This window comes from Salvelinus alpinus, chromosome 1 (assembly GCF_045679555.1).
Source record: "Salvelinus alpinus chromosome 1, SLU_Salpinus.1, whole genome shotgun sequence".
NCBI classification, from domain to species: Eukaryota; Metazoa; Chordata; class Actinopteri; order Salmoniformes; family Salmonidae; genus Salvelinus; species Salvelinus alpinus.
Window position 1 is genome coordinate 94,907,051 of NC_092086.1, and position 22,696 is coordinate 94,929,746.

Genomic DNA, 22,696 nt, shown 5'->3' on the forward strand with positions numbered 1-22,696 from the left:
ATGCAGGTGTAGAAGCACCTGTACAGTACAACCATAGCCCATACTGCATCAGGTAGGCTGGGATCAATTCCAAGGTAACAGAATTACATTTGACTCCGTTTTTTCACATTCAAATGTATGCCAAACAAAAACCATTTATTTCAAAATTTAACAACACATACAAATCTATGCAAAAGGACTACTTTGAACAATTTCCACAGAAAAATGTACAAAAACGAATTAAGGTGGAAGATCTGTGCAGATGCAAATTTTGGTAACAGAATTGTGGTAAAATCTCCCTCAGGTTTTTATGCCACCACGTTTACCAAAAATTCTTAAATGTCTGCTCCAAATTAAGATTCAAAGGTGTCTGCAGAAAGAATGGGGTGTCAGCTATGAGATGGCACCTTGAGTTTGGAAATAAATCTGTTTTGGTTATTGAACTAGGCCACATTAAGTGAAGTGGATTTACACCCGGTAACAGTGCAGTAGAGTTCAGTACAGTAAAGTAGAGTATAGATCAGCACAGTACAATATACTGTAATACACTTTTCTTTACTGTAATGTGCTTTCCAAACTTGTGAAAGATAGGTTCAGATTTGGTGCAGACCAGTAGGTCTGTGAACGTTAAAGGAATAGAAAAAAAATGTCTACTTCATGTTCATCGTCTCCAGCACCACCCCAACACTTGAAAATGGTGCGTTTCTATGTTTCGTAGTAAAAAGATGGAGGAAGACAAGTGTTTCCAATGATATCGGTGAGCATTGTGTGATTTTAACCAATTATGAGTAGGCATTGTTTACTAATTGGTTGATGATGTCATTGGATGATGTCATCATCCCTTCAACATCAAGGCCAGGGTGGACTGACCAAACTACTTTTCAACGTCCCTGGACGTCCGGTGTCAGTGGGAGCTCAGTCGGTGAGGATGCTGGTTACAGAAAATGAAAAGACAGGGGGCTCATGGTGTAGGTGTCAGTAACAGCTGGGACAGATGACATTAACTGGAGAGAGAGAGACAAACAGAGAGACGGAGGGAGGGTTTGTCCAAACTGTTTGAACACTCTTAACACTCTTGGTTTGACCAACAGAAAGACAAAGAAAACAGTTATGAGCTCAACATAACAGTATGCAGTGGAAAGGAGTACAGTAGCAGGTGACCCAACTGTGGGTTGAAACTGTTATGATTTCCCATTGTAGCCAATTCAGTTGCAGTAATTCCATTACTGATTTTTCTAATCACTTAATTCATAAACAGAATTGATATCAGTAAAATCACTATAACTAATTGGTAGGTCTACCATTACTTGTTACTTTTGTGAACTTTCATTATCCTCCCTCATAAGGGAGAGACATCAGAAAATATCGTAAAGATGTGGGGTTTTGGTAATGGAATTACAAGGCACAGGGCAATATTTATTAAACTTCCAGAAGGTAAACAATTTCTCCAAAGCTATATAAAGCTTAAGTGTTAATATTGGTTGGCAGGGGTCTTTATGTCAACATTGTGTTTTGATGCATTTCTGATGCCTTTTAAGACTTTCTGGTCAATGTTTTCTAAGCCTTTAGTAATGCCTAATTATGGGAAATGGTTGATGGTATCTATGCCTTCATTTCCCAAAAATACAAACTCATAGCTTTCATTTGACACCCAATGTGATATGCTCCTATGAACTTCACATGCTGGTGCTCATGATGGGTCCTTTTCAATGGAAATGCCCTTAGCCCTGCTTTAAAGTACGACACGGATGAAGACATTTGTGAAATTGTGCTTGTCAATGACATCAGTGAGGGGATTAGAGCAGGTCAATAAAATATTCTGTCTCCCATGTTTTCCAATGCAATGAATGGATGGGACGTGATTGTCAATCTGCATAGATAAATCCATACATACTGTAAACAAACTGGACGCAGCTCAAATAACACAGTATATGACTAGCTACACTAAACAAAAATATACACATAACATGTAAAGTGTTGGTCCCATTTCATGATCTGAAATAAAAAAAATCCCTGAAATGTTCCACACACACAAAAAGCTTATTTCTCTCAAATTTTGTCCACAAATGTTCACATCTCTGTTAGTGCGCATTCCTCCAATACCAAGGTAATCCATCCACCTGGCAGGTGTGGCATATCAAGAAACTGATTAAACAGCATGATCATTACACAGGTGCACCTTGTGCTGGGGACAATAAAAGGCCACTTTAAAATATGCTGTATTGTCACACAACACAATACCACTGAGGTCTCAAACTCTGAGGAAACTCGCAATTGACATGCTGACTGCAGGAATGTCCACCAGAGCTGTTACCAGAGAATAGAATGTTCATTTCTCTACCATAAACTGCCTCCAATGTCATTTTAGAGAATTTGGCAGTATGTCCATCCAGCTTCACAACCACAGACCATGTGTATCCACGCCATCCCAGGACCTCCACATCCGGCTTCCTCACCTGTGGGATTGTCTGAGGGGGTTTCTGAGGATTATTTGTGTCTGTAATAAAGCCCTTTTGTAGGAAGAAACTAATTCTGATTGGCTGGGCCTAGCTCCCCAGTGGGTGGGCCTGGTTGTCAAGTAGGTGGGCCCACCCATGGCTGCACCCCTGCTTAGTCATGCGAAATCCATAGATTAGGGCCTAATTTATTTATTTCAATTGACTGATTTCCTTATACGAACTGTAACTCAGTAAAATCTTTGAAATTGTTGCGTTTATATTTTTGTTTAGTAATAGTTAGCAGCTAGCTACTGTAGTAGCTAAGTGGCTATAAAGAAACAATGCTTTGTAGTCCAAGGTGAGGCTACTAGTTAATGGAAATGACATTAACACACTAATTACTGGACACTTGCTTCGGGTTGACAAGCTGGCTAGCAACAAGGCTCGCAGGGGCTAACTAGTTAGCACAGTGTTATTGGCAGAAGCTGAATGCATTACAGTAATAACCACGCAAGCTAGCAGCTCGCTGCCCAATTCAACATCTAGTTAGTTCCTCCTTCTTGACAGTAAGAGGCGTGTTCTGTCGATTCCTTTGTTTATATATTGAGGCTACATCCTCGTGGTTTCATCCAAAGGGATTTTAAATGTTATTTCAAATGGTCCATGTGTTATTTCGTCCTCTCTCTCTCTCTGTCGCTGTCACTTGCTCCTGTGTGATGATGCGGCTCTGCAGGAGAACTATAAATTCTAGATCGGCTCAAAACATACCACTCATGACAGTGCAGCTTTCTTTAAATGATCCCGTCGCTAAACCCACGACCTCTATGATGTTACTGGGAAAAAAGCAGCGGCACAATTTCTGATACGATGTGTTATTCTTACCTGCTCGTCGAATCTACTAATTACGGCCTGAACCCATTCCACGGGTTTATGCGCCGCCATGGCCGGCCGGGTGCGAGCCGCGATGGGCCACTTGAATTATCCGTATAAATAATGATTCCTTTGCTATTTTCAACCAGTTAATCCTCAAATTCCGATGTTGATGGGGTTATTTTTTCTTTCTTTTATCAGACACACCACAATATCCCCATGACAGAACCGGAAGTTTGAATCCTCCTCAATGAACAGTCGTCATTAGTTACCACAGCCACAAAGTCATAATTATGGATAAACCCCGCCTATTTCTACAATTTATTTTCTTAAAATCTGTTTTTGAACGTAAGCCTAACCTTAACCATACTGATAACCTTATGCTGAACCGTAACCTTACTTTAAGACAAAAAAGTGCATTTTTGTTTTCATGAATTGGTACGATAGAGCCACTTTGACTTTGTGGCTGTGGTAACTAGTAACAACCTCAATGAAGCAGGCACTGATGCTGTTTTGAGGAGCAGCTACTGCGCGTGCGTTGCAAGAATCTTTACAGCGTCCAGTATGAATACAAAAAACGGGACATTGGACCAATGCCGTGTGTTTTCATCAATGAGAGGTTTTAGATAACAAACTGGTGAGGTCACACTGCCTTAGGATTTTAGATACAGAAGAAACAGAAATATTTAGCAGTTAAAACAAAATGCATAATAACAGTAGCTAAACTCTGTAGCTAACCTTTTTCAGGACCCTGTCTTTCAAAGATAATTTGTAAAAATCCAAATAACTAAAGGGTGTTACTTCAAGAACAAGGTCTGTTTCCCATGCTTGTTCAATGAACCATAAACAATTAATGAACATGCACCTGTGGAGCGGTCATTAAGACACAAACAGCTTACAGATGGTAGGCAATTAAGTTATGAAAACTTAGGACACTAAAGAGGCCTTTCTACTGACTCTGAAAAACACCAAGAGAAAGATGCCCAGGGTCCCTGCTCATCTGCGTTAACGTGCCATAGGCATGCTGCAAGGAGGCATGAGGACTGCAGATGTGGCCAGGGCAATAAATTGCAATGTCTGTACTGTGAGACGCCTAAAACAGCGCTACAGGGAGACAGGACAGACCGCTGATCGCCCTCGCAGTGGCAGACCACGTGTAACAACACCTGCACAGGATCGGTACATCCAAACATCACACCTGCGGGACAGGTACAGGATGGCAACAACAACTGCCCGAGTTACACCAGGAACGCACAATCCCTCCATCAGTGCTCAGACTGTCCACAAAGGCTGAGAGAGGCTGGACTGAGGGCTTGTAGGCCTGTTGTAAGGCAGGTCCTCACCAGACATCACTGGCAACAACGTCGCCTATGGGCACAAACCCACCGTCGCAGGACCAGACAAGACTGGCAAAAAGTGCTTTTCACTGACGAGTCGCAGTTTTGTCTCACCAGGGGTGATGGTCGGACTTGCGTTTATCGTCAAAGGAATGAACGTTACACAGAGGCCTATACTCTGGAGCGGGATTGATTTGGAGGTGGAGGGTTCGTCATGGTCTGGGGCGGTGTGTCACAGCATCATCAGACTGAGCTTGTTGTCATTGCAGGCAATCTCAACGCTGTGCGTTACAGGGAAGACATCCTCCTCCCTCATGTGGTACCATCCCTGCAGGCTCATCCTGACATGACCCTCCAGCATGACAATGCCATCAGACATATTGCTCGTTCTGTGTGTGATTTCCTGCAAGACAGGAATGTCAGTGTTCTGCCATGGCCAGCGAAGAGCCCGGATCTCAATCTCATTGAGCACGTCTGGGACCTGTTGGATCGGAGGGTGAGGGCTAGGGCCATTCCCTCCAGAAATGTCCGGGAACTTGCAGGTGCCTTGGTGGAAGAGTGGGGTAACATCTCACAGCAAGAACTGGCAAACCTGGTTCAGTCCATGAGGAGGAGATGCACTGCAGTACTTAATGCAGCTGGTGGCCACACCAGATACTGACTGTTCTTTTTGATTTTGACACATTATTCCATTTATGTTAGTCACATGTCTGTGGAACTTGTTTAGTTTATGTCTCAGTTGTTGAATCTTGTTATGTTCATACAAATATTTACACATGTTAAGTTTGCTGAAAATAAACGCAGTTGACAGTGAGAGGACGTTTCTTTTTTTGCTGAGTTTAGATAAGTTAGCAATCCCTTATAGTGTAGGCCTACATCATCACTTGACACTTGTACAATATGATAGGACTCCAGTCCTTCATCAGGCAATATGTGCTGGTATTCTAAGCTGACAATTTATTATTGTCCCTCCCTCCCCTTTTCTCTCAGGCAAGAATTCAATGTTAATAGTTAAGAAAGTAAGCCTATATAAACGGCTTACCTATAAATGATCTCTTAGCAGATTGTTCCTTTGAAAAATATTTTTCTGGATGGCCAAATAAAACCCTGGGGGAACCCTGGTGTATAAGATATCAGTCCTAATGTGCTTAAAATTGTCATCCAAATGTGTTGACATGTAAAGTTGCCATGCTTTGACCCTGTGCCACCTCAGAAAGAATTGCTGCAAAATTAACTAATTTCAATTATCAAAAGAATGTTGAACAGTTATCTTTTTTTGTTGCATAGAAAGAAAGTCTAGCTTCTGCAGCACTGGTCTACATTATATTGGTACAACCAGGCAGTCATGGGCTGCTCCAGGGAGGGGCAAAATGGTGCTGAAGCCCCCTCAAGAATAGGCCTAGCACCCATTAGCACCAAGAAATAAGTTTTGCGTATATGCAATCATGTACACTGTAGATTGCAAGCACCCCTACACAACGACCAAGCTACCCCAGTGAAAAATGCTTGGTGCTGCCACTGCAGGCAGTAAGGATGGTAAGGACAGTAAGTGGAGGCCCACAGGTGAAAGCAGTTGCTAAGAGGCAGTCTTAGTGAGAAAAATATATATATCTCCAAAAGCCTAACTGATGGCTTCAGATTGCTTGTAGCAGCAAGTGAGGTGAATCTGTACCGCTTGCTTGTAGCACCAAGTGAGATGAATCTGTACCGCTTGCTTGTACCACCAAGTGAGGTGAATCTGTACAGCCTTCTTGTAGCAGCAAGTGAGGTGAATCTGTACAGCCTTCTTGTAGCAGCAAGTGAGGTGAATCTGTACAGCCTTCTTGTAGCAGCAAGTGAGGTGAATCTGTAGGTGCGTATCAGTCCATACATCCGAGACCCAGTCAAAGCACTGTCGACCAGTCTACAAGCCTACTTCTAACCACCTGGAACTCCCTGAGTGCACAGTCATTCGAATGCACTTCATATAATTATAATGATCCACAACACCGTTCATGTCATCAGTATTTACTTGGTGAAAATCCTTAGAATGCTTTTAATATAAAATCTGAACCTTCCCACTACAATCTAAAACAGAGCCAAGTTATTAATTTTACCAGAACCTCTCTGCCCCCTAGGGGTGATGTAGAATTATGACAACATCTTAGTTCCAATATATTGCTGTTTATTTGCTGTGGAAACATTGTTGTGACAGAGAGCCCAGACATACAGTAGGCATCATGTGGGCTGTCTGGAATATGATCAATAGAAGACAATATTTCCTATAATTGTTTATGGAAGAGAGAAATGTAAAACGTCTCGCCATCAGCAACACAGTAAAATGCCACAGTTTTTCAATACAGAAAATGGCCACACACAGACACATAAGACATGATTTCTCACACATTGGTTCCTATAATGCACTGACTAATCAGACCCTACTATCGCTGAACTTTGACCTCAGTGTGTTTGTAACTCAGACCAGCACAGCGGACAGGCTCACGTCCCCCTCAACCTCCAGGATATCAATCTGCTGGAACAGGAAGTGGCGGTGGTTGTAGCTGAACATCAGGGCTCCATTCACCATCACCCTGTAGCACTGGGTATCACACATGATGATCATCTGAAACACAGGGCCTGACATGAGTGCTGAGCTCATCCCAGGAAAAGCATAAGGTATCATTGAAGCTAAAACACATTCAGATGCATTTCAGCTGAAATTGTTGTCAATGCACAACACATGCAAATATCCGTTCAAATATATTTACTTGTTCCATCCTACAGTATGCAGTTTCCTATAATGGAGTTTATACCGTAAAAGGCTGGCCTCTGTAGAAGGGCATGCCACCTGTCCTTTCCTCTGGACCCCACTGTTCCTTCAGGAGACTGTTACGAACTACAACGTTCTCATTGAACCTGGGGTTGAAGTGGAACGCCACCCCCGAGTTGAAACGCAGGTTGATACAGAACCTAGAACCATTGCAACCATAATCATGGTTATAAGGCTCGACCAGGAATGTCAGGTTAGATTACCCATTAAACTAATGCTCTGTGGTAGATGGTGGAAAATGTGTACAGGGGTAACCAGTTTATAATATCAATAAGGCACCTCGGAGTTTGTGGTATATGGCCAATATACCATGGCTAAGGACTGTGTCCAGGCACTCCACATTGCGTTGTGCATAAGAACAGCCCTATATTGGCCATATACCACACCTACTTGGGTCTTATTGCTTAAATATACCACGGCTAAGGGCTGTTCTTATGCACGATGCGAAGCAGAGTGCCTGGATACAGCCCTTAGCCGTGGTATATTGGCCATATACCACAAACCCGAGGTGCCTTATTACTATTATAAACTGGGTACTAACAAGATAGAACAGTAAACAAGTATTTTTGCCTCAAACCTGTGGTATATTGTCTGATATAAACAAGGCTGAAATGCATTTTTAGCCAATAAGCATCCAGGACCCAAACAACCTGGCTCATAATACTGTATAGCTCTGTAATGTACTGCTTGTAGAGAGGGATAACTTTTCTGGACTCTGATGGTGAGTGTTACACAATCGTGAAATAAATCATTTGGAGGGTGACAGGCTAATCAAAAGAGGACCTTTTCCTTACTATTCATTTGTATTGTCTGTAATGTACAGGTATACAATTCATAGTACCAACTCTGACCCATAGCAGGTGAAGCAAATGCATTATATAAGATGTGCTCATATTGAGTAAGTTACTTACTTATCAGCGTTGTGGTTGACCACACCCTGGATGGTGATGTTTCTGCCTGGGTAAAGTCCACCTGCCATTATGTTTTTATACGGCACAACCTGAGGACAAAGGATCCATAACATCACCATGTCAACCCAATAATCTGTTATGATACATAAATTAATGTAATTATGCAGTCTGCAATTAGTCTGTAGGTTAAAGAAGGGGTGCTTACAAAGGACGGCTTGGGGGTGTATGGAGGCTGGGCAGTGTATGGAGGGGGTGCCTATAAAATAAACATTATACATCACCACAGTCTCTACAAAAAAACGACTTTAAGCTTGTCAGAACTTAATTTTCTTAACATTCATTTATATAGAAAAAGATTTATCAAACTTCAATGCAATTCCTGATATTGGCCTCTATCTACACATTTTAAACTCTGAAAAGTTGATTCATTGGAATGCAACTGACCTGAAGAAATCCTGCAGCCGAGAAAGCCTACAAAACAGACAAACAGTTGTCAAATATCAACCTTAACAAGGAACGCAAGCAAAATCTACCCTCAAAGCTAACGTTGATTGAATGGAATGAAATGCAGTCACCTTACTAAAACAACCACCACCAGAAAAAAAGCTAAATACACGAAATTAGGTGTCAACCCAGCATGGTAGAATCTACCTGTGTGGCGTTAGACCATTGAGGAGGAGTTTTGGGGCCAGTTTTGCTTTGACGAGATCTATTTCGGTTTCGTTGACCCTGTAAATAAATTGTCCATCTTGGATTATGACCTATGCTACTGTTTTGTGAAGCCAGATATGTAGTACTGGGTTTATTACTAATTATAAGTGTTTCCAGACCTTGAAGTAACTCCAAATATAATATGTTTTTAACTTGTATAACTAAGAATCCTGTTCATGAGTCTGTCTGTCATATGAAGAATACTCACACTGTGTGGATGGCCAGGATATCCTGGTTGGGGAGGAGGTGACTGGAGAAAAGACAGGACATAACATTTCATTTCTATGTATAGGATATGAACAGACTCTCTTAGTCAGCACATGCAAGTCTGAATAATGATAATAACTTAATTTGAAAAAGCACTTTCAATACAGGTAACAAAGTGCTTCACATCATAAAATAAAAGTACTAACAAAGAAATAAAGACAGGAGGAAGGACAATGAAAAAAGATCGCTAATTAAAATCAAACATTAAAAGATCTTTATAAAAGTGTGTCTTCAACATGGATTTAAAAAGAGGCACTGAATCTGCAAGCCTGATCTCCTCTAGCAGACCATCCACAGTCTACATGGGCTTAAAGATTTGTTTTATTCATGATAAAATTATGAAAAATATGAGTAGCATTCCACCCATGAGGCCACTAGGTCATTTGACTGCAGGAAAGGGAACTGGGGGAACTCCATTTTTCTGGATGCCAAAAATATGTCTACAACATCCTTTTACAATCATTACACCACCTGGCCATGACCACTGCCCACTTGGTTGCATTCCAGACAACTGATTAAGATGAGCAAATCTGTCCAGTTGCTTGCTCAAAGCTAATCCTACTGAACGCGAAAATGAACTATATTCTCCCATGGGGATGACCTGTCAGATACTCACGGTGACTGCAGGGTTGGAGAAGGCAATAGACTGGACTTCCACTCCCCCATCCACAGAGATGGTGTCCACTCTGGAGAATGACAGCCGGTGCAGGTACTCCATGAAGAGGGCACCATTCACAATAATCTGTGATAAAACAGGATTTAGGAAAGACAAAAAATTATATATAATATATGCCATTTAGCAGACGCTTTATCCAAAGCGACTTACAGTTATGCATGCATACAATACATTTTACGTACGGTATGGGTGGCTCCAGCTGGAAACCAATGGCACATGGAGGAAAAATAATAAATAAGTGAATAGTTATGATACTTTATGCTCTAGAGAAATGTAATAAATCCATAGTCAAAAAACTGCTCTAGAGATAAGGTTAAATTCAATAGGAATGCTATGATTCCAACTGATGACTCCATGTCATATACCCTTGTAAAAGATTGTATCATGAAGGAGAGGCAATGCATGTTCGAATTTCACCAAGTAGAAAGGGAAGAGGTAGAAAGGATGCTGTTGTCTCTTTCGGATGACAAGTCACCTGGTACAGATCATCTTGACGCCAAATTGCTTACTTACAGCTAACCAAATATCTACCCCAATCTCTCATATTTTTATTAAGTGCTTGATGTATGGGGTGTGCCCAGAAGTCTGGAAAGAGTCAAAGGTTATTCCACTACCTAAGGATAAAAAAATCTGCATTCACTGTTCCTAATAGTCATCCTATAAGCTTGCTGCCTGTGTTAAGTAAATTATTGGACAGTTTTTTTATCTGTACAAATCAAGGATTATTTCTCATGTAATGGTCTGATAACGGGTTTCCAGCATGCATACAAAGAAGGGCATTCTTTGTAGCCATCTATTTACCACCACAAAGCAAAGCTGGCACTAAGACCACTCTCAACAAATTCTATAAGGTCAAAAGCAAAGAAGAAAATGCTAACCCAGAAGCGGCTCTCCTAGTGGCCGGGGACATTAATGCAGGCAAACTTAAATCAGTTTTACCAAATTTTTACCAGCATGTCACATGTGCAACCAGGGGGGAAAAATCCTAGACCACCTTTACTCCACACACAGAGATGCATACAAAGCTCTCCCCCGCCCTCCATTTGGCAAATCTGACCACAATTATATCCTCCTGATTCCTGCTTACAAGAAAAAACTAAAGCAAGTAGTACCAGTGACTCGCTCAATACGGAAGTGGTCAGATGACGCGAATGCTACACTACAGGACTGTTTTGCTAGCACAGACTGGAATATGTTCCGGGATTCATCCAATGGCATTGAGGAATACACCACCTCAGTCATCGGCTTCATCAATAAGTGCATCGATGATGTCGTCCCCACAGTGACTGTACGTACATATCCCAACCAGAAACCATGGATTACAGGCAACATCCGCATTGAGCTAAAGGCTAGAGCTGCCGCTTTCAAGAAGCGGGAGACTAATCGAGACGCTTATAAGAAATCCTGCTATGCCCTCAGACAAACCATCAAACAAGCAAAGCATCAATACAGGATTAAGATTGAATACTACTACACCGGCTCTGATGATCGTCGGATGTGGCAGGGCTTGAAAACTATTATGGACTACAAAGGGAAACCCAGACGCGAGCCTACCAGAGGAGCTAAATGCCTTTTGTGCTCGCTTCGAGGCAAGCAACACTGAAGCATGCACGAGAGCACCAGCTGTTCTGGATGACTGTGTGATAACGCTCTAGGTAGCCGATGTGAACAAAACCTTTAAACAAGTCAACATTCACAAAGCAGCTGGGCCAGACGGATTACCAGGATGTGTACTCAAAGCATGCGCGGACGAACTGTAAAGTGTTTTCACTGACATTTTCAACCTCTCCCTGACCGAGTCTGTAATACCTACAGTCGTGGCCAAAAGTTTTGAGAATGACACAAATATAAATTTTCACAAAGTCTGCTGCCTCAGTTTGTATGATGGCAATTTGTAAATACTCCAGAATGTTATGAAGAGTGATCAGATGAATTGCAATTAATTGCAAAGTCCCTCTTTGCCATGCAAATTAACTGAATCCCCCCAAAAAATTCCACTGCATTTCAGCCCTGCCACAAAAGGACCAGCTGACATCATGTCAGTGATTCTCTTGTTAACACAGGTGTGAGTGTTGATGAGGACAAGGCTGGAGATCACTCTGTCATGCTGATTGAGTTTGAAAAACAGACTGGAAGCTTCAAAAGGAGGGTGGTGCTTGGAATCATTGTTCTTCCTCTGTCAACCGTGGTTACCTGTAAGGAAACACGTGCCGTCATCACTGCTTTGCAGAAAAAGGGCTTTACAGGCAAGGATATTGCTGCCAGTAAGATTGCACCTAAATCAACCATTTATCGGATCATCAAGAAATTCAAGGAGAGCAGTTCAAAGAAGGCTGTTGTTGTGAAGAAGGCTTCAGGGCGGCCAAGAAAGTCCAGCAAGCGCCAGGACCGTCTCCTAAAGTTGATTCAGCTGCGGGATTGAGGCGCCACCAGTACAGAGCTTGCTCAAGAATGGCAGCAGGCAGGTGTGAGTGTATCTGCACGCACAGTGAGGCGAAGACTTTTGGAGGATGACCTGGTGTCAAGAAGGGCAGCAAAGAAGCCACTTCTCTCCAGGAAAATAATCAGGGACAGTGCATGTGGCAAATAAAGTTTGATTTGATTTGATTCTACGAGTACGGCCTTAGCACAAATGACAGATGATTGGTTAAAGAGTATGTATGACAGGAAGTTAGTTGGTGCAGTGTTGCTAGATTTCAGTGCTGCTTTTGATGTAATTGATCATGAACTGTTACTAGCTAAACACAAATGTTATGGTTTTAAGTTTGCAGCTCTATCGTGGATGGAAAGCTATCTATCCAGGAGAAGGCAAAAAGTGTTATTTAATGGTAGCCTTTCAAACAGTAAAGATATACACTGGGGTGTTCCTCAAGGACGCTGTCTAGGCCCCCTTATCTACTCTATCTTTACTAATGATTTATCTTCGGTAATGAACAAAGCAAGAGTGGTAATGTATGCTGATGACTCTACAATGTATAACGCAGCATCAGAATGTAATGAGCTAACAGATGTACTGAGCAGGGAACTAAGAATGGTGTCTGAGTGGGTTGATATGAACAAATTGGTGTTGAACATTTCTAAAACGAAGTGTATTGTATTTGGTTCAAGATATATGCTTGCTGATGATCCCCAATTGAATTTGTCGATGAATAGAACACATATAGAGCAAGTGACAAAAACAAATCTACAGGCGTCATGTTGGACGCAGGTCAGAACACATAGATAATATTGTTATTAAGATGGGTAAGGGAATTGCTGTTGCAAGAAAATGTTCAGAGTATGTAACATCTAGCACTCTGAATCAGGTCAATCCCTGGTCCTATCACACTTAGAGTACTGTCCAGTTATATGGTCATCTGCAGCAAAGAGATAGAAAAAAGCTCCAAATGGCTCAGAACAGAGCTGCCAGATTAGCTCTTCATTGCTCTATCTGTATGAATATTATCCAAATGCATCAGAATCTCTCATGGCTTCACGTTAAAACAAATTACTATCTAGTCTTCTGATTTTTTCAGGCCAGTTAGTACATACTAGCAACATGCATAACCACCAAACCAGACAGGTAAATTCAGGGCATCTACTGTAAGACAACCGAAGCCAAGGACAAATCGCCTTAAATCTACAGTTTTATATAGAGCCATAGCTGAATGGAACTCTTTACCAATCCATATTTCTCAGGCAAAAAGTAAATCCAACTTTAAAAATAATAATAATGCGATAGACCATATGACTGGACAGGAAATAGAAAGCATCAACTGAATGTTAAATGTGTTTCCTGTCAGATATTTTAATTGTCTGTATTGTCTACTTGTTAAATGTTTGTGAAGTCTTAATTTGTAATTGTTTGTAATGTCTTATTAATTGGTGTTGGACCCCAGGAAGATTAGCTAACGTTACGGCGTTAGCTAATGGGGATCCAAATAAAAATTTACAATTTCACAAATAAGTCCACAGTCAAAAAACTTCTCTAGAGATAAGGTTCATTCAATAAGTCAAGAGTAAAACAAATGTTGTAGCCTAAGCATCAGCAATACAAATCTCCTGACCGAATATGAATCTCTGTTGACAAGGAACATGAGGGTAAAGTTGGCCCCCCGGGTCATGGTTGCAAAGTATTCACGCTCCTCTGAACCCCACTTGGAGTCCTGCTTGGTGTTGCAGACCACAACGTCTAGGAAGCTGTCATATCGGGGGTTGAAGTGGAGTGCTACGTCAGGATTTCCTCTTGAGCCACATTGCAAATTCACATTAAACCTATACGGACAAAAGGAAGGGGCATATTATATTTTGATGTACAATTATGGCCTATACAATCATGTTCTGTCCTGTGTGGCTCAGTTGGTAGAGCATGCAACACCAGGGTTGTGGGTTCGATTTCCATGGGGGACTAGCATGAAAAAAATACGAAGATGTATGCACTCACTACTGTAAGTTGCCCTGGATAAGAGTGTCTGCTAAAATGTAAACGTTGGTTGCATTCAATGATTAGGTTAAACAAGATCCCTTCTGTGCTTATAGTGAGTGACAACGACACCTCCCGGGTGGCGCAGTGGTCTAGGGCACTGCATCCAGAGACTCTGGTGGCGCAGCTAGCACTGGCTAGCTGCGCCACCAGAGTCTCTGGGTTCGCGCCCAGGCTGGGCTGGGTTCGCGCCCAGGCTCTGTCGCAGCCGGCCGCAACCGGGAGGTCCGTGGGGCGACGCACAATTGGCATAGCGTCGTCCGGGTTAGGGAGGGTTTGGCCGGTAGGGATATCCTTGTCTCAGTATGTAAAAAATGTAATAAAATGTATGCACTCTACTGTAAGTCGCTCTGGATAAGAGCGTCTGCTAAATGACTAAAATGTAATGTAAATGACAAGACTGTGCTAAAGGAGTGTGTCTCTAGGTAGGGCTACCTCTGGGCTCCTGGCAGGACTCTCCCTGTCACAGTGATGGTCTTCCCCTCATGCAGAGCTCCCTGGATACAGCCAGTGAACGGCACTCTCTAGGGGCACAGAGCACAAAACAACATGTGACCAGGGCTGGGTAGCTTGTCTTGTTCACCATCTGTTAAGAGCCAGGCAAGCTAGGGACTTGGCAAATAGAGACTTTGAAACATTAAGCTCTCACAATGGCCACATCAAGCATTTTCTAATAACAATCTAAAAGGTTATGGTTTCCTTTCTTCTTTTCTTTCCTAGTTAAAAAATCCTTTAGGATTCATTTCCAATAGAATCATATAAGACTCTCGTAAACCTATAGGATTTTGTTTCACCTCTATCAGAATCCTATTGGACAACTTTTTTTCCTACAGGAAACTCTTGCAGGATTTTGTCACCACAATAATTTGTTGTAATTTGTTCCAGTACAATACAACAACATTAATTACAACATTTTGGTTGATTGGAAACAGTTCTATATTAATTTCGGGTTTTATTCACCACAATATGGGAGTGAGTCAAAGCTGCAAGTTCATTTGCAGTATGACCACCATACACTACACCTTCTTCCCCCCAAAATGGGGAAATTACACCAAAAATAACTAACAAAATGACACCCAAACATCACATATAACGGGGCCTGATGAAATAAATGATGTAAATAATATCAAAGTAGAATTCTTACCGGATTGAAGAAGGGTTGCTGAAAAGACATGCTTCAGTGTTACTCTGATCTGTCTGTTCGAAGTACGTAGACGTGATGTGGTTCTCCTCAGTAAAGCTGCAATGTCACTTTTTGGGCGACCCGACCAAATTCACATAGAAATGTGATTTATAGATCTGTCTTTCTAATTGAAAGCAAGTCTAAGAAGCGGTAGATATGTTCTATGTGCGCTAGTTATATGCTTCCTGTTTTTGTTTATTTTACCAGCTTCAAACTGCTGAAAATACAATATTTTTGGTTACAGGAAATATATTTCACAGGGATGGTACAATGATTCTCTACACTATACTTGCTTTCTTTGTCAATAAACTGGAATTAGGCAAACTATTAGAATAGGAACTAGGAAATGGCGGAGCGATTTCAGCACAGTGCACCGTAAGTTTCGTTTCTCATTAATGCCTCCACACACAATCGAAAACCGTGACCCTTAGATAAGAGAGCAACGAAAATGTAGCACACCTTTTACACCAAGTAGCCTACGACTTTTCTGACTGATTACCATTAACTTACCACTTTTAAATGGTTTAGTTTTCTTGTATCCATTAATTTATTACTTTCACTAAGTCACTAGCATCAGATGTATTTTGTAGTGAATAGTAAATGGAATCAAACAGCATACATAGCTATCCAAGTGCCTCTTTCACTAGGTGTTACCTCATCATACCTATTACATTTATATCTGATCAGATTTTGTATGTGTCCTCAAACATACAGTATATCTATGGTGTCTGTTATTTATAATAATAATGTATTCTCTATACTATTTAAACATAAACAATGAGAGCCTTGATGAATTGGGAGGTGGCTACATAAACTAAACCATGAATACACACCAAATAAAAAATAAGTAATTTGAATGAAACATACTACACTAGTGTACAGATAAGTGAATCAGTAGATATGAGTTTTTATGGCCCAATGTCCTTACTCCATCATATCTTGTGTTAAAGATTACCATATCACACCAAGCGCACAGATCAAGTTACCAGTGACACCACAGAGAAAGGGAGTAGTTCTAAATATATTTGGTGACACTAACCGTAAATATAACTGTCCATAGCATAACTAAAATACTTTATTAAATTCAGCTCAAACATACATTTTCACATGACAAGCATCATTTTATTGTCTTTCAAGGATGAAAACAGAAACTGTGTTTACAGAATGGTAGCCACATGCAATACAAAAATATTAATTTTTACATGACATAAAAAACATTCAAAAAAAATGTACAGTATTTTTACAGTATTTTGTACATGAAAAAATATAAATATATATACATCTGTAATAGGGGGGCAGTACCTATTTAAAAATGCAATGATGTATAGTACATATAAAATGTTTGTACAAATATTACAATAATCGTGTTAATTAGCTGTACATTAAATAATGTATATACATGTCTATCTTAGATACCACTGATATCGTCAATATAACATTTACTGCAGTCTTTCACTAAATCAACCCTACATGTTCCAATACAATACACTCACTCGCACAAACACCAGCACACCAACTGAGGCAAGCAATCACAAACATAATACATACAAGCGCGCATAAAAGGTCATGTTTAAGGAGTAAATTATAGGATACTTTTGCGCCAGGCTCTTGTTCTATTATTTTTGCACTGTGAATGAATCTACTAAACTACTTGAATGGTCTACCTCTACACCACTCACAGGCTGATAGAAGGCATCTCTTGCTTCTCTGTGGCGCCCTCCTACGTCTTTTAATAATCAGGGCACTCACTTCATCATCAAATACCTTCAGTCATAAATAACCAACATAATTCCATTTCCAGTGGGTAGTGAGATGATGAGAGGAAGGTCCCATTGCATGCTGACACCTGTGAACTGTCAACATATTCATTCGTCATTCATGCACTGAGCCGTTTTCAAATGTATGGTTTCATCAGATTCTACTCAGACAAGCAACACGGAGACAAGAGTCAATTAAATCATGCTCTCCCAACTCCTGAGACATTTGTCCTTTCAAATTTCATGGAACAAAAAAAGAAACACTACAAAAATGATTACTTTAAATAGGAACCAACAACCAAAGGTGACAGTTTGTTACTTATAGTTTTTTTCTCCTGTTGAAATAATGTGTACAGGTAATGAGTGACCAGAAGGCAGACATGGGCCAGCACGATGACAGTGTCGCAGCGCATGCCATCAAAAAACTGCAGATAGCTGAGGGGTAAGAATCAAGAGGCAGTTGGATTACATCACTCAAGCAGCCTGAAGCATCAAGACCACAATGAGAAAAGAGGAGGGAGTGAATGCAGAGGTACATTTGTGATAGGAGTTAAAACCATTGTTTTGGCCCAGCGAGTGTCTGGGCCGTGTCGTCTGGGAGCCCCCAGCAGGAAGAACCACATCACAGCAGCACAGAGAGGAGAGAGAGCAGGGCAGGCTGCAGACGGTGCAGAACACAGTAGAGCAGCCGTCAGCCACCAGGCACAGGCCACAGCACACCAGTCAGTCTTATCACAGACACCACAAACCAGTTAGTCACAAGTCTCAGATAGTCCAAAAAGCAAAAAATAAATAAAATAAAAATGAAGGCAAGAAGTTTTGAGATGAAGGAAGGAAAGTTGAGGGGAGGTAGCGAAGCACTACCCTTAACCTCCTCAGTCCAGCACCCTTCACTCCCACACAACCAAACACTACAGTTTAATAGACATGGAAGATCAGGCTGTGGGTTAGTGGAAGCAGTGTCTGTATCAGGCAGAGTCAATGTTTTGATCAATCCTAAGAGTTAAGGATTTCAGGAGCATGCAAGGCAGACCCAGGCTTTGTTTGTTTTGCATTGCTTATATTTCATAGTGACGGCTACAACCTATATTAGGAAGACAGAAAACACAAAGAGAGAGAGAGAACAAAGGAAAACATGGAGGTTAGAGACTGTTGGTGAAACTATGCTAACAGGTGTAACATTAAGAGAGAATAAGACCAGTGCAGTAGAGTAGACAGGTAAATACTTCAACATGAAACAAGGGTCCAGATTTATGTACCACAGAAAACTCAGATGAGCTTTCTCACAGAAAGCTTTTTCAGGATTCACAAGCCCATGCAAAGTGTCCCAACAGACCATGGCAAACACCATGCAAGCTGGTAAGTGCTTCTCTTCCCATTCAAGCTCTGGCATGCTATGCAGACAGACTTTGTTGGGGCATCTGTGGTATCATTCCTGATAGTGTTGGAAGAGGCCAGTGTGTGTTTGCATACAAACAGAAGACCAGTAGTTAAGCCAGTTCCACTAGCAGAGAGTTGTTGAACTGATGGTGGCTGTTACTGGACAACAGGTTCATGTGAGAGAAGACTCCACCCATGGGCCTTTGAGTGACAGACATGCAGTATGTAGTGAATGAGGAAGTTACAGAGAACGAGCAGGAGAGAGATGATAGGAGAGGTGGAGAGAAATCTGGACCAGGTACTGTATATCTAACATATGAGAAGAGGAGAGGGGTGTGGAGATGTAGGGGTACAGAGCAGGTCAGGAAATAGTCCAGGAAAGGGAGGGACAAAACAATGCTTTTAAACACAAAAGTGCATTCAACTCACAGTCACATCCTGGGGGAGATAGAGTTTGGAAAGCAGAAGATAAAACAAAGAACATTCCCTTAGCATCACATATGGTTCATTTCTAAATGATAAATGATTCACCATTAGAAATCATAAGGTGAATGCACCAATTTGTAAGTCGCTCTGGATAAGAGCGTCTGCTAAATGACTTAAATGTAAATGTAAATGTAAATCACCATCCCTCATATTACAGCGGTCAATGTATTTGTAGTGGACCATCAGATGCTAATGTGGCTCATGAATATTATGAACATAAACTACTACCAAGAGTCTACTCAGGCATACCCTGCCTGGTCCCCATTAGTTTTACATCAGTGGGCCTAATACCTCACAGCAATCTGGGGGTCATCCTTTACAAGCCTTCAGTTGAACCCCTTTGTTTTATACACAAGTCCATTCCAGACGAGTCAGAGCCCAGTCAGGGGTCAGAGTGCATCTCAGGGCAGGCAGGACATATACTCCTCCCATGCGTCTACCTCTACCTCCATCTCTAGGATACGTACTCTGCAGACTTCCAGAAGTGTCCAGGGTGGGACAGTCTCCGGTTGAGTTTGGGCAGCTTCTCCAGCATGTCAGCCAACTGGGTGAAGGTGGGCCGCTCCCTCAGGTCATAGGCCCAGCAGGCAGACAGGATCTCCTGCACACACATACACAGGAGGTATTAATGTCTTTAGTTCGTGCCAACACAATGCAGAGATTTATCCTTTACTCAGCTTTAATGTCTCCTCTATTCTAACAAGGTCATCCCGTAAAAACATAGCATTCGTCTAGAAAATATCCTCACCTGCACCACGAGGATACATTTTTTTTAATGTGCATAAATTTCTGCATGATTCCACCACAATGTGATCTGGCCCCCTGAGGTGCTTAACCCCTCCACTCACCGTGACCTCCTTTCCCAGGCTGATCTCAGCCAGGACCTTCTTGATGCCCTCACCACTCCCCACCTGCCAGATGGTAGCCTCCACAGGCTGGTTGGTGATAGGCCAGTCCCTGGCTTGGAGCTCGTACCAAATGGTGCTAAAAGGGGGCAACCAGCAATATGGTCATTCCCCAGAGCCAGTTAACTGTAAACTGATGCATTCTCAGAGAGAAAAAACATTGTGCTACTAATGATAAAGAAAAGATACATCAGAATGTGTTAAGATCGTACCCAAAGGCGTAGACGTCTGCAGCGTTGGAGAATGGCAGGTGGTCCTCATTGTTTCCAGGACTCATCCTGCGTACGATTTCTGGCGCCAGGTAACAGATCCAGCCATGTGGAAGCTTCAGCTCATTGTCTCGCCTGTGAAGCAAGACACACACACACAGTCACCCACTGAGCATCCACCAGCTGAGACGATAGCTGTAGGAACCAATATGCAGAGTCCTTACCTCCCCTCCTGAACCACTCCAGAGATTCCAAACAGACCAAAGTCTGTAATAATCACTTTATTGGTGTCATGAAAGACGTTCTTCGACTTCAAGTCCTTGTGGACAATGCCTTTGGCATGCAGATAGCCCATTCCCTGTGTAGATTGAAGGATGCAAATAAGGACATAGAGTAAATATACATTACACATTTATACTGAACAAAAATATAAACGCAACATGTAAAGTGTTGGTCCCATGTTTCATGAGCTGAAATAAAAGATCCCAGGAATGTTCCATACACACAAAAATATTATTTCTCTCAAAATTTGTGCACAAATGAGTTTACATCCCTGTTAGTGAGCATTTCTCCCATGCCAAGATAATCCATCCACCTGACAGGTGTGGCATATCAAGAAGATGATTAAACAGGTGATCATTACACAGGTGCTGGGGACAACACAAGGCCACTAAAATGTGCAGTTTTGTCATTGCAAAATGCCACAGATGTCTCAAGTTTTGAAGGAGCATGCAATTGGCATACTGATTGCAGGAATGTCCACCAGAGCTGTTGCCAGAGACTTGAATGTTCATTTCTCTACCATAAGCCGCCTCCAACATCGTTTTAGAGAATTTGGCAGTAGGTCCAACCGGCCTCACAACTACAGACCATGTGTAACCATGCCAGCCCAGGACCTCTACATTCACCTGCTGGATCGACTGAGACAAGCCACCTGGACAGCTGATGAAACTGTGGATTTGTACAACCAAGACATTTCTGCACAAACTGTCAGAAATCGTCTCAGGGAAGCTCCACTGCGTGCTCGTCGTCCTCACCTGGGTGTTGACAGGACTGCTATTCGCCATCGTAACCGACTTCAGTGGGAAAATGCTCACCTTTGATGGCCACTGGCATGCTGGAGAAGTGTACTCTTCACAGATGAATCCCTGTTTCAACTAGTTGGAATCGGCAAAACTTTGAACATTGAGATATTAAATGAATGATAGGAAATGAAAGAGACTGGGTTATGTTAGAAGTTAATGGTTTTCAGAAGAAAGAAGGCGGCTTTGGAATGTGTTTGATGGAGGAGAGGAGAGCGATGTGTTGATACAGGGGAGACAGATGGACATCTGTGTATTAGATGAAAGAGGGGTTGAGGTCAGAGAACCTGTTACCCTCTTTATTAGTTTCCTGTAGAGCCATAAAATGTAATGATTGGAGAGAAAGGGGTATGCATGTAAACTGTGAAGTCTGAAATATTTTGCTGTCTGATTTCAGCTGTACAGAACCTTTGGGGATGATTAAACTTGGTTAAAGCTTCTCTAGTGTCCGTGAGTTATTTACTCTGAAAAATAAGAACCTAACAAACTGTACCGGCAGATGGCAGGTACGTAGTGTGGGCGAGTGGTTTGCTTATGTCAATGTTGTAAACAGAGTGCCCCATGGTGGGCAGGCATAAGCTATGGACAACAAACACAATTGCATTTTATCGATGGCAATTTGAATGCACAGAGATACCGTGACTAGATCCTGAGGCCCATTGTCGTGCCATTCATCTGCCGCCATCACCTCATGTTTCAGCATGATAATGCACGGCCCCATGTCGCAAGGATCTGTACACAATTCCTGGAAGCTGAAAATGTCCCAGTTCTTCCATGGCCTGCATACTCACCAGACATGTCACCCATTGAGCACGTTTGGGATGCTCTGGATCGACTTTACGACAGCGTGTTCCAGTTCCCGACAATATCCAGCAACCTCGCAACAGCCATTGAAGAGGAGTGGACAACATTCCACAGGCCACAATCAACAGCCTGATCAACTCAATGCGAAGGAGATGTGTCGCGCTGCATGAGGCAAATAGTGGTCACACCAGATACTGACTGGTTTTCTGATCCACACCCCTACTTTTGTTTTTAAGGTATCTGTGACCAACTGATGCATATCTGTATTATCAGTCATGTGAAATCCATAGAATAGGGCCCAATTCATTTATTTCAATAGACTGATTTCCTTAAATGAACTGTAACTCATTGAAATTGTTGCATGTTGCATTTCTTTCGTTGGCTAGTGTGTGTGTGTGTGTATATATATACATATATATATATATATATA

At 41.8% G+C, this 22,696-nt stretch overlaps 3 protein-coding genes across 9 annotated transcripts in view; all 3 read right to left on the minus strand.

Annotated features, from left to right (window-relative positions):
- The window catches only part of LOC139535701 (neurofibromin-like), a 68,818-nt gene extending 65,281 nt beyond the window's left edge, over positions 1-3,537 (minus strand). For both annotated transcript variants that reach the window (XM_071335408.1, XM_071335413.1), the window contains exon 1: positions 3,300-3,537. In XM_071335408.1, coding sequence (XP_071191509.1) covers positions 3,300-3,359 — 60 coding nt within the window. In that variant the 5' untranslated portion in view covers positions 3,360-3,537. The remainder of the gene's footprint in view (positions 1-3,299) is intronic.
- A 3,234-nt stretch (positions 3,538-6,771) lies between these two features.
- LOC139535766 (galectin-9-like) lies at positions 6,772-15,762 on the minus strand. 2 transcript variants are annotated; one of them, XM_071335546.1, is made up of 11 exons: positions 15,605-15,762; positions 14,896-14,984; positions 14,045-14,252; positions 9,939-10,064; positions 9,264-9,305; positions 8,996-9,073; positions 8,789-8,815; positions 8,550-8,600; positions 8,345-8,433; positions 7,417-7,573; positions 6,772-7,226 (listed from the first exon to the last, which is right to left on the minus strand). In XM_071335546.1, the coding sequence occupies exons 1-11, from the start codon at positions 15,632-15,634 to the stop codon at positions 7,080-7,082; spliced, it is 1,044 nt and encodes a 347-aa protein (XP_071191647.1). In that variant the 5' UTR covers positions 15,635-15,762; the 3' UTR covers positions 6,772-7,079. The 2 variants fall into 2 exon arrangements, with proteins under 2 accessions (XP_071191647.1, XP_071191656.1); XM_071335555.1 differs by lacking the exon at positions 8,996-9,073.
- A 936-nt stretch (positions 15,763-16,698) lies between these two features.
- The window catches only part of LOC139535717 (kinase suppressor of Ras 1-like), a 37,760-nt gene continuing 31,762 nt past the window's right edge, over positions 16,699-22,696 (minus strand). For 3 of the 5 annotated variants that reach the window (XM_071335463.1, XM_071335435.1, XM_071335473.1), the window contains 4 exons: positions 20,605-20,738; positions 20,384-20,515; positions 20,115-20,250; positions 16,699-19,867 (listed from right to left, as the gene is read on the minus strand). In XM_071335463.1, coding sequence (XP_071191564.1) covers positions 19,721-19,867; positions 20,115-20,250; positions 20,384-20,515; positions 20,605-20,738 — 549 coding nt within the window. In that variant the 3' untranslated portion in view covers positions 16,699-19,720. The remainder of the gene's footprint in view (positions 19,868-20,114; positions 20,251-20,383; positions 20,516-20,604; positions 20,739-22,696) is intronic. The other 2 variants (XM_071335453.1, XM_071335443.1) reach the window with 2 other exon arrangements.